The following is a 17,414-nucleotide window of genomic DNA, read 5'->3' on the forward strand; positions in this document are numbered from 1 at the left end:
TGTGACAAGGACGAGATTTGGTGGACAGGTTGGGTGTGTGACAAGGACGAAATTTGGTGGACAGGTTGGGTGTGTGACAAGGACGAGATTTGGTGGACAGGTTGGGTGTGTGACAAGGACGAGATTTGGTGGACAGGTTGGGTGTGTGACAAGGACGAGATTTGGTGGACAGGATGGGTGTGTGACAAGGACGAGATTTGGTGGACAGGTTGGGTGTGTGACAAGGACGAGATTTGGTGGACAGGTTGGGTGTGTGACAAGGACGAGATTTGGTGGACAGGTTGGGTGTGTGACAAGGACGAGATTTGGTGGACAGGTTGGGTGTGTGACAAGGACGAGATTTGGTGGACAGGTTGGGTGTGTGACAAGAACGAGATTTGGTGGACAGGTTGGGTGTGTGACAAGGACGAGATTTGGTGGACAGGTTGGGTGTGTGACAAGGACGAGATTTGGTGGACAGGATGGGTGTGTGACAAGGACAATATTTGGGTGTGTATGACAAGGTATCGGGATATTGGCAGGAATGGTAGGTAGCTGTGTGATTGTTTACCTGTGCAGTGATTGTGATGTCTGTCAATCATATCATGTCTGGTCCTATCAAAAGGTGAATGTGCTGTCTGTGTTTCTTCATTCTACCCTCACCCTCTTCCCCCTAAAATATATAATACAAGTACAAAGTCAAAACAAACACCATGGTGATAATGAAGGTGTTGAATTCAAGAATAATCGGCAGGTAAAGTGTAATACAATGCAGACAAGGTGGATTTGTAGTACGTTACCAGGAGTTGGCATGGACAGGTCAGCGATTGATGCATTAATTATATATATATATATTTAACTATGTACCAGGAGAGCAGAAGAGGAGGAAGAAGTTCCCAAGTACGCCAAGGTGTGCACCAACTTCATGTCGAGGAACAAGAGGGAGCTGTCCGTTTCACAGGGACAAATAGTAAAGGTGAGGCCTACAGGGTGTATCGCAATTGGGTAACCTGCCCCGGATCACCTCATATTTAGGGAATTGTCCCAGGTCTGCTGGGTCTGCACAGTTTGGTTGTTCCTTACACGAGAGCGCACATGGCAAGGTATACTTTCTGTCACGTGATCTCATCTCCAAATCCCTCCAGGTTCTGGACAACACCAAACGTTGGTGGCGTGTTTGTGGGCAAGGTGGAGATGTGGGATATGTACCTGGGAATTTTCTCACACTCACAAACGAACCAATGAATGAAGGTTTGGACGACTACGTGATTGAAGCCAAGGTAGGCCCAACATCGGTTCCACAGCCGAGTGGTCTTCAGTCTTAACCTGTGAGGGGGGAAAAAGGTGTCATTGTGAACTCCAAAGCCCTGTTCCTCCCAACTGCTTGTCTGTGCAGAAAGATGGAGATAGACGGCGGAGCAGTGTCATCAGCTACATCATCCAAGGCAGTCCACAACTTCAGCGCCATTCGACCACGGTACTTCCGGGTCTACACGGACCAATCTGAGTCGGTGATGACAATTCGTGGAAAGAAAGATTTGGTGAAGGAATCTGGAAATGTCCACAACCTGTCCCTGTCCCCCACCCATAGTCTGTCGATGTACGTAATCTGGAGACCACGGACCTGGACCTACAGCGCAGATCCTCGTACGCGGGCGCAGCTCGTGTAAGACGTCCGTCCCGTGTCGGACGACTACAACCCAACAGCACCTTGGCACCTTCTTTCAACCCCGACGAGACCCGTTTATGGCTGCTGGCGAATGGCTTCAGCCTTACGTGAGTTAACCTGACATGTCTTTTCAACTGGAGTTGCTGATGGAAGGATGGGTCATCTGATGGGGTCCTCACGGTGACCTGTAGGTGATGTAGAGGTAAAGCGACTGTCAGGCCACCCTGTGGTGTAGCTGCCCAGCAAGCAAGGCTAGGGTCTGACATCTCAACCAATGAGTGGTCTTCACCTGGCCTTGTAAACTGTGAGTGAAATCCGTAATTCCGAACTCCAAATCATTTCCCCTGATGTTCCGATTAAAGCCCACTCCTTGGTAGAAACGTCCCACCTGGGCCTTACCTGCTGGACAACTGTGCCAGTTGGTGGTGCCTTCAATTTTTAATATGGATCTTCTCAACGTGACCGGGTTTATTGAGATACGACGCACCAATCATGGAGGTTAAATGGTGTTCTGACTTGTTCGTTTGAATGCGCATTTGATGAATAGGAGGAAATGATGTTACACATACAAAGAGCTTTGTGCACGTCATGTTAACTATAAAATGGCAGAATGTTTAACCACCTCGTCACCCACATGTCCCAAGCTCTACCCTCTACACCCACATGTCCCAACCCTCCACCTCGTCACCCACATATCCCAACCCTCCACCTCGTCACCCACATGTCCCAAGCTCTACCCTCTACACCCACATGTCCCAACCCTCCACCTCGTCACCCACATATCCCAACCCTCCACCTCGTCACCCACATATCCCAACCCTCCACCTCGTCACCCACATGTCCCAACCCTCCACCTCGTCACCCACATGTCCCAAGCCTCCACCTCATCACCAGCCTATTCCAAGCCTCCACCTCGTCACCCACATGTCCCAAGCTCTACCCTCTACACCCACATATCCCAACCCTCCACCTCGTCACCCACATGTCCCAAGCCTCCACCTCGTCACCCACATGTCCCAAGCCTCCACCTCGTCACCCACATGTCCCAAGCTATATCCTCTACACCCACATATCCCAACCCTCCACCTCGTCACCCACATGTCCCAACCCTCCACCTCGTCACCCACATGTCCCAAGCCTCCACCTCGTCACCAGCCTATTCCAAGCCTCCACCTCTTCACCCACATGTCACAAGCCTCCACCTTGTCACCAGCCTATTCCAAGCCTCCACCTCGTCACCCACATGTCCCAAGCCTCCACCTCGTCACCCACATGTCCCAAGCCTCCACCTCGTCACCCACATGTCCCAAGCCTCCACCTCGTCACCCACATGTCCCAAGCCTCCACCTCATCACCCACATGTCACAAGCTTTACCCTCTACACCCACATATCCCAACCCTCCACCTCGTCACCCACATGTCCCAAGCCTCCACCTCTTCACCCACCTATTCCAAGCCTCCACCTCTTCACCCACATGTCACAAGCCTCCACCTCGTCACCAGCCTATTCCAAGCCTCCACCTTGTCACCCACATGTCCCAAGCCTCCACCTCGTCACCCACATGTCCCAAGCCTCCACCTCGTTACCCACCTATTCCAAGCCTCCACCTCGTCACCCACATGTCCCAAGCCTCCACCTCGTCACCCACATGTCCCAAGCCTCCACCTCTTCACCCACCTATTCCAAGCCTCCACCTCTTCACCCACATGTCACAAGCCTCCACCTCGTCACCCACATGTCCCAAGCCTCAACCTCGTCACCCACATGTCCCAAGCCTCCACCTCGTCACCCACATGTCCCAAGCCTCCACCTCGTCACCCACATGTCCCAAGCCTCCACCTCGTCACCCACATGTCCCAAGCCTCAACCTCGTCACCCACCTATTCCAAGCCTCCACCTCGTCACCCACATGTCCCAAGCCTCCACCTCGTCACCACATGTCCCAAGCCTCCACCTCGTCACCCACATGTCCCAAGCCTCCACCTCGTCACCCACATGTCCCAAGCCCCACCCACATGTCACAAGCATCCGTTTTCGTTTCTCTTACTCATCCCAACCTCCTTTTCCAAATTATCCCAAATGGCAATCACCCTCTGCATAACAATTGGCTCATCATGATTGGGATTTCAAAGAATCTGTCTGTCATGTGCACAGTTAAAGCTCCATGAACGGATAGTTGCAGAACACAAAAGATTCCTTTTAAGAGGGAAGGTTGAACCTCCACAGGTCCAGACGATGGCCACCGTGTCACCAAAACATTGACCTGAGCATTGTTGGAGTTTGTTATGGTGTTTGGGTTAAGGGTCTGGATCGGTCACATGTTGGTGGAGGGAAAGACGAGTAAAGATGACCAATGGAGCCATGACGGCTATATTTGGGTTGTACCCACAGAGCTGTGGAGAGCTTGTCGACCCTGGGCGGTGAGGAGGTCATGTCCCTAACTAGCGAGGAGCTACAGGAGGTGTGCGGAAGAGAAGGAGCTCGTCTTTATCGCCTCATCCAACTGAACGAGAACCGCGAAGGAACCCAGGCTGATTCTACCGGACAACTCAGAATAATTCCACAAATCAAGCACAACGATGACCCAGTAAAGGTCAAGGGTCAAATCCCTTACCTCAAGGGTCTCAGGGGTTCATTTGAGTAGTTGATGCTTAAAACAAATTAGAATACCTTTTTATTATAAGATTGAATGTTATCATAACAGTGAGTCCTCCAAATCATCAAATTACAAAACGCACATTCAAACAGTCAGTGTAATGATGGAGAGATAACTAGTTAACCTCAACTAGTCTCACCCAAAACATGACCATAATAACAAAGTGGCCACATAGTGCAGGTTTCATTTAACCTAAACTAGTCTCACCCAAAACCTGGCCATTATAACAAAGTATAACACCATCATCAAACAACCATCATTGCACCACAAAACAAACACCAAACACCATTACACCACAAAACAAACACCATTGCACCACAAAACAAACACCAAACACCATTACACCACAAAACAAACACCATTGCACCACCAAACGAACACCATTGCACCATCAAACAAACACCATTGCACCATCAAACAAACACCATTGCACCATCAAACAAACACCATTGCACCATCAAACGAACACCATTGCACCATCAAACAAACACCATTGCACCATCAAACGAACACCATTGCACCATCAAACAAACTCCATTTCACCATCAAACAAACACCATTGCACCATTAAACGAACACCATTGCACCATCAAACAAACACCATTGCACCATCAAACAAACACCATTGCACCATCAAACAAACACCATTGCACCATCAAACAAACACCATTGCACCATCAAACAAACACCATTGCACCATCAAACAAATACCATTGCACCATCAAACAAACACCATTGCACCATCAAACAAACACCATTGCACCATTAAACGAACACCATTGCACCATCAAACAAACACCATTGCACCATCAAACAAACACCATTGCACCATCAAACAAACACCATTGCACCATCAAACAAACACCACTGCACCATCAAACAAACACCATTGCACCATCAAACAAACACCATTGCACCATCAAACAAACACAATTGCACCATCAAACAAACACCATTGCACCATCAAACAAACACCATTGCACCATCAAACGAACACCATTGCACCATCAAACAAACTCCATTTCACCATCAAACAAACACCATTGCACCATCAAACAAACACCATTGCACCATCAAACAAACACCATTGCACCATTAAACAAATACCATTGCACCATCAAACAAACTCCATTTCACCACCAAACAAACACCATTGCACCACAAAACAAACACCATTGCACCACCAAACGAACACCATTGCACCAACAAACAAACGCCATTGCACCATTAAACAAACACCATTGCACCATTAAACAAACACCATTGCACCACCAAACGAACACCATTGCACCATTAAACAAACGCCATTGCACCATTAAACAAACACCATTGCACCACCAAACGAACACCATTGCACCACAAAACAAACACCATTGCACCACCAAACGAACACCATTGCACCAACAAACAAACGCCATTGCACCATTAAACAAACACCATTGCACCATCAAACAAACACCATTGCACCACAAAACAAACACCATTGCACCACCAAACGAACACCATTGCACCACGAAACAAATACCATTGCACCATTAAACAAACACCATTGCACCACTAAACAAACGCCATTGCACCATTAAACAAACGCCATTGCACCATTAAACAAACACCGTTGCACCATTAAACAAACACCATTGCACCATTAAACAAACACCATTGCACCATCAAACAAACTCCATTTCACCATCAAACAAACACCATTGCACCACAAAACAAACACCATTGCACCACCAAACGAACACCATTGCACCATCAAACAAACACCATTGCACCATCAAACAAACACCATTGCACCATCAAACAAACACCATTGCACCATCAAACAAACACCATTGCACCATTAAACAAATACCATTGCACCATCAAACAAACTCCATTTCACCATCAAACAAACACCATTGCACCACAAAACAAACACCATTGCACCACCAAACGAACACCATTGCACCATCAAACGAGCACCATTGCACCATCAAACAAACACCATTGCACCATTAAACAAACACCATTGCACCATTAATCAAACACCATTGCACCATCAAACAAATACCATTGCACCACTAAACAAACACCATTGCACCATCAAACAAACACCATTGCACCATTAAACAAACACCATTGCACCACCAAACAAATACCATTGCACCATTAAACAAACACCATTGCACCATTAATCAAACACCATTGCACCATTAATCAAACACCATTGCACCATCAAACAAATACCATTGCACCACTAAACAAACACCATTGCACCATTAAACAAACACCATTGCACCATCAAACAAACACCATTGCACCATTAAACAAACACCATTGCACCACCAAACAAACACCATTGCACCATCAAACAAACACCATTGCACCATCAAACAAACACCATTGCACCATCAAACAAATACCATTGCACCATCAAACAAACACCATTGCACCATCAAACAAACACCAATGCACCATTAAACAAATACCATTGCACCACCAAACAAACACCATTGCACCATCAAACAAACACCATTGCACCATTAAACAAACACCATTGCACCATCAAACAAACACCATTGCACCACTAAACAAATACCATTGCACCATTAAACAAACACCATTGCACCACTAAACAAACGCCATTGCACCATTAAACAAACACCGTTGCACCATTAAACAAACACCATTGCACCATTAAACAAACACCATTGCACCATCAAACAAATACCATTGCACCACTAAACAAACGCCATTGCACCATTAAACAAACACCGTTGCACCATTAAACAAACACCATTGCACCATTAAACAAACACCATTGCACCATCAAACAAACACCATTGCACCATCAAACAAACACCATTGCACCATCAAACAAACACCATTGCACCACTAAACAAATACCATTGCACCATCAAACAAACACCATTGCACCATCAAACAAACACCATTGCACCATCAAACAAACACCATTGCACCATCAAACAAACACCATTGCACCATCAAACAAACACCATTGCACCATCAAACAAACTCCATTGCACCATCAAACAAACACCATTGCACCACCCAGCTACATTTCATCACCACTTTCACAAAAAAATAATTTCTACCCAAATGCCGCACATTCTCGTTTTTGCAACAATCGTGGAATCCAATTTTTATTACTGATAGTTTATTGTTTTAAGTTTATGCAGGTGATGTATTTGTCATTTTGCTTTCAACTATTTTTTTATTGAGTAATAAAAATATGTCAACGTCACCACCTTTCAGGTGATGTGGCACACAATTGGATGGTTAGCACAGGATGTAGTCTTTGGCCGACAACATTGTACAAAGTTATGATTAAAACTGATACGGCAGGTTATGACGATGTTCATAACCTGCCGTATCAGAACAGGTGTTCACACGCTTACCTGCACACACCACCGTCAATCCCAAACGACAAGTGCATACTTACCCCGATTTCCTTGTGCTTCACCTGCCGCCCGACTCGACCCTCGTGCGTTTCCCCCAGCTTACCACCTGCACCACTTTCCATGTGCCCCCAGGCTCCCCCCTGTGCCAGCTAACATGCCCCCCGGCTCGCCTCCTCACTGCGCATGCACTCGCACCAGATCATGGATTCACTCCGACAACTTCTTTCACATGATTGACATCAAGACAACAACAACAACAGGCGTTTTAAGGCCATTTTCCCTGCAAGAGCGGGGGTTAGCCTTGCGGTCCCCATGACGATCTTCTCCATTTTGCCCTATTTTCTGCATCTCTCCTTGTTAACCCCCTTGCCCGCATTTCTTCTTCCACCATCTTTAGCCAAGTCTTTCTCGGTCTTCCCCGTCCTCCACTTCCTTCTACATTCATTTCCATCACTCTTCTCAACGAGTCACTTTCATCCTTCCTCAACACATGACCAAACCATCTCAACCTGTTTCTCTTCACAGCATCAATCACAGGCTCTATTCCCATCATCTTTCGCATTTCATCATTTGTCTTCCTCTCTCTCAACGATACTCCACACACCCACCGAACCATTCGCATTTCCACCCTTTCCAGCCTTCGTTGCTGCTCTACGTTCATTACCTATGTCTCGCTCCCATAAACCATAACACTTCTCACACATGCAGCATACACCTTTCCCTTCAGCTTCAACGACACTCCCCTCATCATCAGCACGCCACTCAATTCCCGAAACTTCTTTCATGCACATCGACCGCTCCCACTTTTATATACTTTGTTTACTTGATTGTTTGATTTGCTTGTTTGATAAATGTTAGCTCTTTCACGAGCCTCGACTCTGTATACAAAAAAAATTAAAAAATAATCTCGCTCAAGCAACCGTTGCCGAGTCTGATCCACCTTCTCCATTCAGCATGTCTCCGAGGTAACAAAATGTTTTCACACCTTCCAGCTTCACGCCGTCTCCAAGATCCAACTCAACATTTCCTCCATCTGCAGCTCCCTTTGTGCACACCTTACACTTGAATGTAGCTGCCACACTGGTTAATGACCCTCTCAAACCACTACATTTTTGATGAAACCACTCTGCGCACATTGTACATTGAATGGAATTCACTCCGACACCCTTCCTGCACACAGCACACGGCCACTTCCCAGTTCTTTCCACCTCACCACATGCTTTACCACTTGCCATCACCTTAGTTTTTCCGATATTCACCTTCAGATCTTTTGTCTCCATACATTCATTCCACTTGTTCATAGTCTCCTTCAGTCCATCCATACTTTCCGCAATCAACACCAGATCATCTGCATACAACTCCCACGGTAAACCCTCCTTTTCGTTCCAAGCCAGCACCTCCATCCCAGCTACAAATAGTAGTGGACTTAGTACCGACCCCTGATGCACTCCCTCCTTCACCTCAAACTCACCACTGGTCCTGTCCTTCGTCCTTACAGCTGTGCGTGCTCTTTTGTACATTGCCATCACTACTCTGATCAACCACTCCTGCACTCATAACTTCCTCAATGCCCATGTCACTACTTCACGTGGAACCCGATCGAATGCTTTCTCCAGATCAACAAACCCAAGAAACAACTTCGTCCTCTTCTCCATGTACTTCTCCTGCAACTTCCTCACAATAAACAGCGCGTCTGTCGTTCCTCTTCCTGGCATAAATCCAAACCGCATTTCGTCGATCTTCACTTTCTTCCTTATCCTCCTCTCCAACACCCTTTCCAATACCTTCATTCCATGCTCCAATAACTTTATCACTCGATACGAGCCACAGTCCAGAGGGTCACCTTTCCCCTTGTATAGAGGGACGAGGGTACTCAGTTCCCAATCCACTGGAATGCGGCCTTCTTTCACCACCAGATTGCAGATCTCTGTCATTCTCTTCACACCCCAACTTCCTGCTGCCTTCAACATATCTCCCACAACTCCCGTCGACCCTCCCGCTTTTCTACTCTTCATTGCTTTTATCGCTTCCTCAACTTCCTTCTCGGTTATCTTCTCTGCCGGGCCTAAAACTGGATTACTCTCTATGTTGCCATCCCATTCATTCTCTGCATTCAACAGCATTTCCATATATCTCTTCCATCTTCCTTTAATTCCATCTGGGTCCACAACGATTTGTCCCACTTCATCCTTCAAGCAACTCACCCCCATCACACCTCTCTTTTGCTATCTGCTTTGCAATCCTGAATACCGTTCTCTGACTCTCTTCCGAATCCAAGCGTTCTCCGAACATTTTCCTTCATGCCTCATGCGCCTTTGCTACCTCTTTCTTTGCAGCCTTCTTGGCTGCCTCATAACTTTCATGCTCTGCCTTTTCTGCCCCCATACCCTACGCCTTCTGCCACTCCTTGAACTTCTTCCTCTTCTCGGAAAGTATGGATGGACTGAAGGAGAACACCTGCATTCTCAGTTGGTACTTCACCCGCCGAGCTCTCCACGCACCTTTAACCCTTATGTCGCAGACAACCAAGTGGTGCTGTGAAACAGCCTCCTCCCCCGGGATCACCTTTGTGTCCCGGAGGTGCCCCCTATCTCGCCTACGCACGAGCAGGCAGTCAACGGTTGTCGTCGACCCACCTGACGTGTATGTAACAAGCTTATTATCCTCTTTCTGGAACTGAGTATTACAAATCAACAAATCAGCTCCATCAGCAAACTCCAAAATCCTTTCACCTTCTCCATTTCTCACACCATATCCGTAACCCCCCATGAACTCCCTCAAAACCATCCATACTCCTTCCCACATGTCCATTTAGGTCTCCTCCCACCACAGCAACTTCCTCATCTTTCACGTTTTCCATCAGCTTCTCTATCGCACACCAGAACTTGTCCTTCTCTTCATCGCTCCGACCAACCTGCGGAGCATATCCCGAGATGACGTTCACCAAGAGCTTTCCAATCATAATTTTCACCATCATCAACCTATCACTCACACACCACCACTTCCCTTCCATCTCGTCTCCTGCACACAACATATGTCCACTCTTCTTCTGACCAATACTTCCACCACTTCTCCTGATCTCCCTGTCATTGTCCCTACATTCCATGTCCCAAACCTCAGAAACCGATCTACACGTCGGGCATCAGACGTTTCGTCGTCATAAATGGAGTGATTTCCACCCTTGCTTCGATCGGGTTCCCCACCTTGAGTTTTGACGAGAGGGAGTGGGGTCCCCCACGGGGTACTTCGGGCTATACCCTGCCCATATGTAGTTGTAATTGTCATGGTTCTCTTTTTGAGGCAATGTTTTATGGCCGATGCCCTTCCTGACGCCAACCCTTTTAGTCGCCTCTTATGACACGCAGGGATACGGTGTACCTCTTTTAAACCGGGGTACACACCGGTAATTGACATCAAGAATACAAATTTAATAAATATTTAACAATTCCAAATGACATTTGAAGCAATGTCAATCTTCCGTGTAACTACACAAATGTGTTTCTCAACATTTTTGAATATCAAATCCATCCAATTTGCACAAACTCATTTGTTTTATGATTTGTGGAGACATTGCACCAAAGTGATGGATTTGTTAATCGCAAAACCGGGGATCTGCCCGAAAAGTATAATGCAAAAGTCTCAACTCTGTGCTTACCTGTACCAATAAAAATCACCTGTATTTGTTTGTGATGTTCACTTTATATTAACTACGAAGCATCCATAAACTGAAACAAGGTAGGAAGAGTATCATTGAAAAAAAAAAAAAACCTACAACGATACTCGGTAGGGCGCAAACCGGTAGACTGAACAGTTTACGTTTTGTATATATATATATTTTTTGGATACAGAATCGAGGCTCGTCAAAGAGCTAACATTTATGACACAAACAAATCAAACAGACAAACAAACAAAGTATATAAAAAGGGGAGCGGTAGACAAGATGGGGAGAGAAGGGGAAGCACATAAACACAACATTTGAGAGCAGGGACATCGAGAGATGTGTGGGGGGGAGAGGGCTTGGGGGGAGGCGGCGTGGGAAGGAGGGGGGGGGGGATGGGAGAAGTATAAAACACATGGACACTGTAAGGACTTCCAGGAAAGAAGTTGGAATTTCAAAAAAGTGGATTTGGGGTGAAATTAGCGGGGGTAGAAAAGATCAAGGTTTTGGATGGGGGAAGATAAGAGATGGTGGTGAACAGCTGTTTTAAACACCTGGAGGGAGGAGTGGGATTGAAGAGAGTGAGGGAGTTTGTTCCAGAGGCAGGAGAAAAGAGGAATGAAGGAGTGAAGGTGAGCAGAGAGTCTTGATTTTGGCAGTTTAACCATAAGAGGGTTGCAGGCAGATCTTTTGCGACCTGTAGGAATATTTGGGGGACAGAGTCCAGAGAGAGCTGGAGGAGCAAGGCCGGAGAGGAGTCGGTAGAAGACAGAAAGACCACCAACCTGCCTGCGGTGAGAAAGTGAAAAGCCCTCGGAGGTAGCTTCATCGCGGGAGATTCCAATGATTCTGAACGCTTTGGTTTCAACAGCGTGAAGACGAGCTAGGTGTGAGGCAGGAGCACCAGCCCAGAGGGGAGAGCAGTATTCCATTGAGCTGCAGATGAAAGCCTTGTATGTGGTGAGGAGCTCAGGTGTGCCAAGGAAGGACTTCGCACGACGGAGGATGCCCAGTCGGCGACTGGCTTTGGAGGCCAGATTTGAAATGTGGTTTTCCCAGGAAAGATCATGGCAGATAGTGAGACCCAAAAGCTTGAGTGACAGAACTTATTGGAGAGGATTATTCAGAAAGTGGATGGGAGGGTTGTCCAGTCGGTCTTTTCGGAGAGACATCGTAAGAGTGTGAGATTTGTCAGGATTGAAAGACATGTCCACTTGTTTGCCCGGTCTGTGATTTTGTACAGGTCTGCAGAGAGTGAGGAGGCTGCAGACTGCCGATCTGAGGGATGAGGAATGGAGCGGCAGAGAGTGGAGTCATCAGCAAAGAGATAGAGAGGATTTTCAAGAGAGTCAGAGAGATCATTGATGAAGACCAGAAAAAGCACAGGGCCCAGAACACTACCTTGGGGAACTCCAGCCTGAACAGGAATGGGAAATGAGAGAAACCCATTCAGGGCCACACGTTGACGACGACTAGAGAGAAAGTCCGCCAGCCATGCGTGGAGATTTCCATGGATACAAAAGGAGGAGAGTTTGGTGAGCAGAGCGGGGTGCCAGACCGTATCGAAGGCACGTGATATGTCAAGGGAGACAGCTCTAATTTCCTGTTTGGCATTGAGGACCTACATCCATTGTTGAGACAGCAGAAGCAGCATGTCAAGAGTAGAGTGACCTGGTCTGAAACCAAATTGATGATCAGAGATCAAGCCATTGGAGAAGAGGAAAGATTTCATATCCGAAGCAATGATGGATTCCATGACTTTGCTGATAATTGGGAGATGGCTGATTGGTCTGTAGTTGCTAGGATCTGTTTTTGCACCTTTTTTGTGTAAAGCGGTGATGTTGGCTGATTTCCAAGCAGATGGCAAATGACCTTGAGCAAAAGAGAGGGTGAAGAGAACAGAGAGAGGGAGTGAAAGAGCGGCAGAACTGGATTTTATGACCCGTGGGCTGATGCCGTCAGGTCCAGTTGCAGAATCAAAGTCGAGGGTTGACAGAAACTTTTCCACCTTGTCAGGAGGAAGGGACACAGAGTCCAGGAGCAGCTGGGTACGGTGGGTACAGAGAGGGATGGGTTTGGGACACAAGATTTAGAGGCAAACACAGAGTTGCGGCATTCAGCTTTTTCACGTGCGGAGTCAGCTGTATAGCCGTTTGACGTAAGGGAGGGGATGGAGGGCGAACAATCACCAGAAACGGATTTGACCAACCGCCACCTGGATTTGGAGGAGGGAGACAGGTTTGACAGTTCATTCTTGAGTGTGGAGAGATCATGCTTCCTGGCATTCCTGAGGGTAGACACACACTTGTTCCGAGCTTGGTGGAAGGAACTGAGATTGCCTTCAGTTGGATTTGCTTTCCAAGAGGCAAAGGCAAGTTACTTTTAGGGCAACTGCCTCACCACAAGATTCAGTGTACCATGGATGGGAGGAAGGGTAAGACAACTGAAGACGAAATGGGATAAATCTGTGCATGAGAGAGAGCAGTTTGCTTTGGAAGAATTCCCAGGATGAGTTGATGTCAGAGGCAGTAGAGATGGAAGACCAGTCCAGATGATTGATGGCTGCTTGAAGACCGTGCCAGTCGGCCTGAGTGAAATGCCAGACTCGTCGGCGCTGAGGAGGCTCTCTGAGAATGGCCAGAGCGATGTCCACTTTAACAAGCACATGATCAGAAGAAGAGCAGCAGGCATTTGCAGGGAAGTTTGTCATAACCAAGTCTAGAAGAGAAGATATTCCATTGACTGAGATCCGGGTCGGGAAATTGACAGATTGTGTCAGTCCCAATGAGTCGCAGAAGTCCTGTGCTGAGGTGCCATGGCTGGTGAGAGAGGAACCCACACCCAGCCAGCTGGCATGATGACAGTTGAAGTCGCCACATATGAGGAAGAGAGAGTTTGGATGAGTTGATAGAAGTTGGTCCATGTTGTCAGACAGTGAAATGTAAATCGAGTCATCACTGTTTGGAGGACGGTACAGAACACATATGAACAAAAGGTGGGAGCAGAGACGTAGCCGTAGCCATAGGTACTCCTGGGGGTGTGGTGGAGAGGGGGCAGTGCAAGAAGAGTGAGGAAGAGAGTTTTTGATAAAGATAGCAACCTTACCACCAGGACGAGGCTTATGTCTATCATACCGGAGGAGGGAGTAACCAGTTTCCATTCTGCTCTCGCTCTTCCTAGAGCCTCGATCATGAATAAAAAATAAATAAAAAACACCTTTAGAGGCCATTTTTCCCCGCAAGCGGGGGTTGGCCTTTTTCGGGAACTGTGGTTGTTGTTGTTTTTCGGTCCCCTTTTTGAAGCAATGTTTTACGGCCGGATGCCCTTCCTGACGCCAACCATTTTTGCCGCCTTTAACGACAAGCAGGGAATTACCAGTGAACTGGTACTCAATTTGCCGACCTCGGAAGGATGACAGGCTGAGTCAACCCCCCTGGCGTTAATTCAGCGATTGACCGGGATTCGAACCCAGGATCCTAGGATCCTTAGCCGGCACCCTAGCCACTAGCCCAACACCAGGGATTGTTACAGACGCGGTTTTAGATGTTAGTTTACCGAGCGGTTTGGTATTACCGCGTCCGCACAGGTACTCCCCGATTAGAACCCTATCCCGCCCGATTCCACTCGAACGTTGGCCAAATCGCGCTATGCTAAATCAATGAAGGAAAGGACACAACGGCTGGGATTAAGGCAACGACACAAGGGGTACAGTTCTCAAGACCTCCGGAGGAGGATATCGATCATGAATGCAAAAAGCAAAACAGCCATGATCTCAACCATTGGTGGACAACAAGCCACGATCAAACCTTAAATCAGAACGGATGCAGAAATAGACAAAAATATTGTAAATGAAGAGACGATGCAATTATGAGGCAAATCAAGACCTCACTTCCTGTTTCCTGTGTCAACCATACCAAGTTGCCATCTCCGAAGCACCCAAATCACACTTGTCTAAGCTCCCCTTCCAACCCCCTTGAGAAGGTTTCGATCCAACCAACTGGAGGTGAACAGACAGCACAACATATTCTGTACAAATGGAATGCCACATTATCGTCCATTGTTCCATCCAATAGGATTGAACAATCCGTCACATGATCTGCAGTGAACAGACGCAGCACAATCCTCAGCAGTCTCCAAGGTGATGGCACACGCTCTTTCTCTCCACTCTTCCACCGAGCTTTATTCATTCAACACCTCAACACAGCTTGGAACCCTAAATTAAACTCTGAATCTTTCTTTGTGAGACTTGTTTATTTCCTCTCATGCGCACACGCACGCACGCACACACACACACAGGCTGATGGGCACAGGCCTCAATTGCCAGAATACTGGCGAGCGGATCTGGCGCACACGTGCAAACGAGGCAGGAAGCCCACGATCACACTAAACAGGGGACATGTGTGGCCTGTTGCATGTTAAAAATCCATACCTCCATTAATTAAACCTACACGATGGCACAAGAACCTCAGGAGAGAGAGAAAGAGAGATTCGCTTGCTCGTTGTCGTCACTCATGAGGCTTGTGTTCGTGGTGGCTTGTTCCACCACCCTCACTTCACATTCAAATCAACCGCCTCGAACCATGAACAACGTGGATTTACTTCAAATTAAAGATAACCGACAGGAGACGTTCAGCTTCCTCGCTTCCTCAATTAAAACCGCCAACAGAAAATCATTTATTGTTTACTGTCGGAGAGAGACAACTCTGAGGTTCGACATTGGTTAATCGCTTTCCAAGGCATTCGGTCACATTATGCAACAGAATGGGGGGCGGGGGGGAAATGGTGGGAAACGGAAATGATGGACAGAAAGATCCACGAACGAACGAGCGGGTTAAACAAAAGGAAGAGTTAACGAGGTGGGTGAAGGCCGGCTTGTAAGGCACGCACGATGGGGCGCTAGTTCTTTTCGTCGGTGCTGTCACGCGAGGCACGACGCCGAACCAGCTGCGGTGTTGCGGACAGCTCTGGCGTACGGATATTCCTCCTGTCTTTTGCGGCTTCTTCGTCTTCGTCATAACGTTCGTCGTCCTCGTCTACTCCGACGTAATCGTCTTCCGAGCCGGCCAGCGAGCTGGGAGCGCTGCTACTGCCTGCCAGGCTGCTTTCACCGACGCTGCTTCCACCTACGCCTCTGACTGCGGACCCCTCGGTGTCAGAGTGGGGGCTCGATGGACGAGACACGCTCGGTGAAGGTGGGACGGAAGCTGGGCGCGGGTAACTGAAGCCAGTGTTCTGGGGAGTGGGTAAGAGAAGGGGGTGAGAAGATGTGGGAAGGTTCCTCGATTATCCCGGAATGGTAGGTATTTGGCTTGGATGAATTTGGTGCGATGCTTTGGGAAGCTAGGAAGGACACAGGAAAGAGTTGGTAAAGACAAAAGGAAGGAAAGGTACACAAACCTCCACTTCGTCGAGCGAGTACGAGAACACGTCTGGATAGGTTTTGGAGAGAGCCAGGTGTCGAGCTTGGCTATAGTACTGGGGAGTTGGAGGGGGTGGAGAGAATAAATGAAACACGGAGCAAATGAATGAATGAAAAGCAGGTGATTATTATGGTGAGCACCTTTCCCAGGTATCTCCAGTCGAGCAGGTCGGAGAGACGCTCGGTACGGTTTCGTTGGATGATCCTCTGCCTGCGCGTTTGCTGACAAAATCCAAACAGGAAGGATGTGAGCTGATTACAGGATTCATCCGCAGAACGGAACCGCCTGTCCACAATGTAGATCCCTGAAGGGTCGGTGAGGCAGGCATAGAGGAACAGGAACAATGGCGTCACGCAAGGAGGAATGGAAACTGTGCCCACGGATGCAAACCAAATCCTCAATACATTTCACGGAGCAAGACAAAGAATGAGTGAGTGTGTAAAGTTTGTGACAGGTGTACGTCTCCTAAAGCGTGTACCGTAAGATAAAGGATCAGCCACGTGCTCCGCCATGAAACAGCCAAAGCCAGACAGGTTGGTTGTCACACTTGGAATTCCCATAACGGTACACTCCGCTGGAGAAATCATAAAAATTGGGGAAGAGGTACTTTAGACCGATCTTGGAACT

The 17,414-nt window shown here is 47.6% G+C and overlaps 2 protein-coding genes across 5 annotated transcripts in view; one reads left to right on the forward strand and one right to left on the reverse strand.

The window, feature by feature from the left end:
• Positions 1-11,388, forward strand: part of LOC137427972 (epidermal growth factor receptor kinase substrate 8-like protein 2) — a 65,491-nt gene extending 54,103 nt beyond the window's left edge. For both annotated transcript variants that reach the window (XM_068117844.2, XM_068117845.2), the window contains 5 exons: positions 850-955; positions 1,125-1,259; positions 1,376-1,456; positions 1,571-1,755; positions 4,041-11,388. In XM_068117844.2, coding sequence (XP_067973945.2) covers positions 850-955; positions 1,125-1,259; positions 1,376-1,456; positions 1,571-1,755; positions 4,041-4,293 — 760 coding nt within the window. In that variant the 3' untranslated portion in view covers positions 4,294-11,388. The remainder of the gene's footprint in view (positions 1-849; positions 956-1,124; positions 1,260-1,375; positions 1,457-1,570; positions 1,756-4,040) is intronic.
• A 4,211-nt stretch (positions 11,389-15,599) lies between these two features.
• LOC137427974 (glycogen [starch] synthase, muscle) overlaps positions 15,600-17,414 on the reverse strand; it is a 48,297-nt gene continuing 46,482 nt past the window's right edge. For all 3 annotated transcript variants that reach the window (XM_068117847.2, XM_068117848.2, XM_068117849.2), the window contains 4 exons: positions 17,266-17,361; positions 16,928-17,091; positions 16,765-16,842; positions 15,600-16,599 (listed from right to left, as the gene is read on the reverse strand). In XM_068117847.2, the coding sequence (XP_067973948.1) occupies positions 16,264-16,599; positions 16,765-16,842; positions 16,928-17,091; positions 17,266-17,361 (674 nt within the window). In that variant the 3' untranslated portion in view covers positions 15,600-16,263. The remainder of the gene's footprint in view (positions 16,600-16,764; positions 16,843-16,927; positions 17,092-17,265; positions 17,362-17,414) is intronic.

This window comes from Myxine glutinosa, chromosome 5 (assembly GCF_964187855.1).
Source record: "Myxine glutinosa chromosome 5, kmMyxGlut1.1, whole genome shotgun sequence".
In the NCBI taxonomy this organism is placed as follows: domain Eukaryota; kingdom Metazoa; phylum Chordata; class Myxini; order Myxiniformes; family Myxinidae; genus Myxine; species Myxine glutinosa.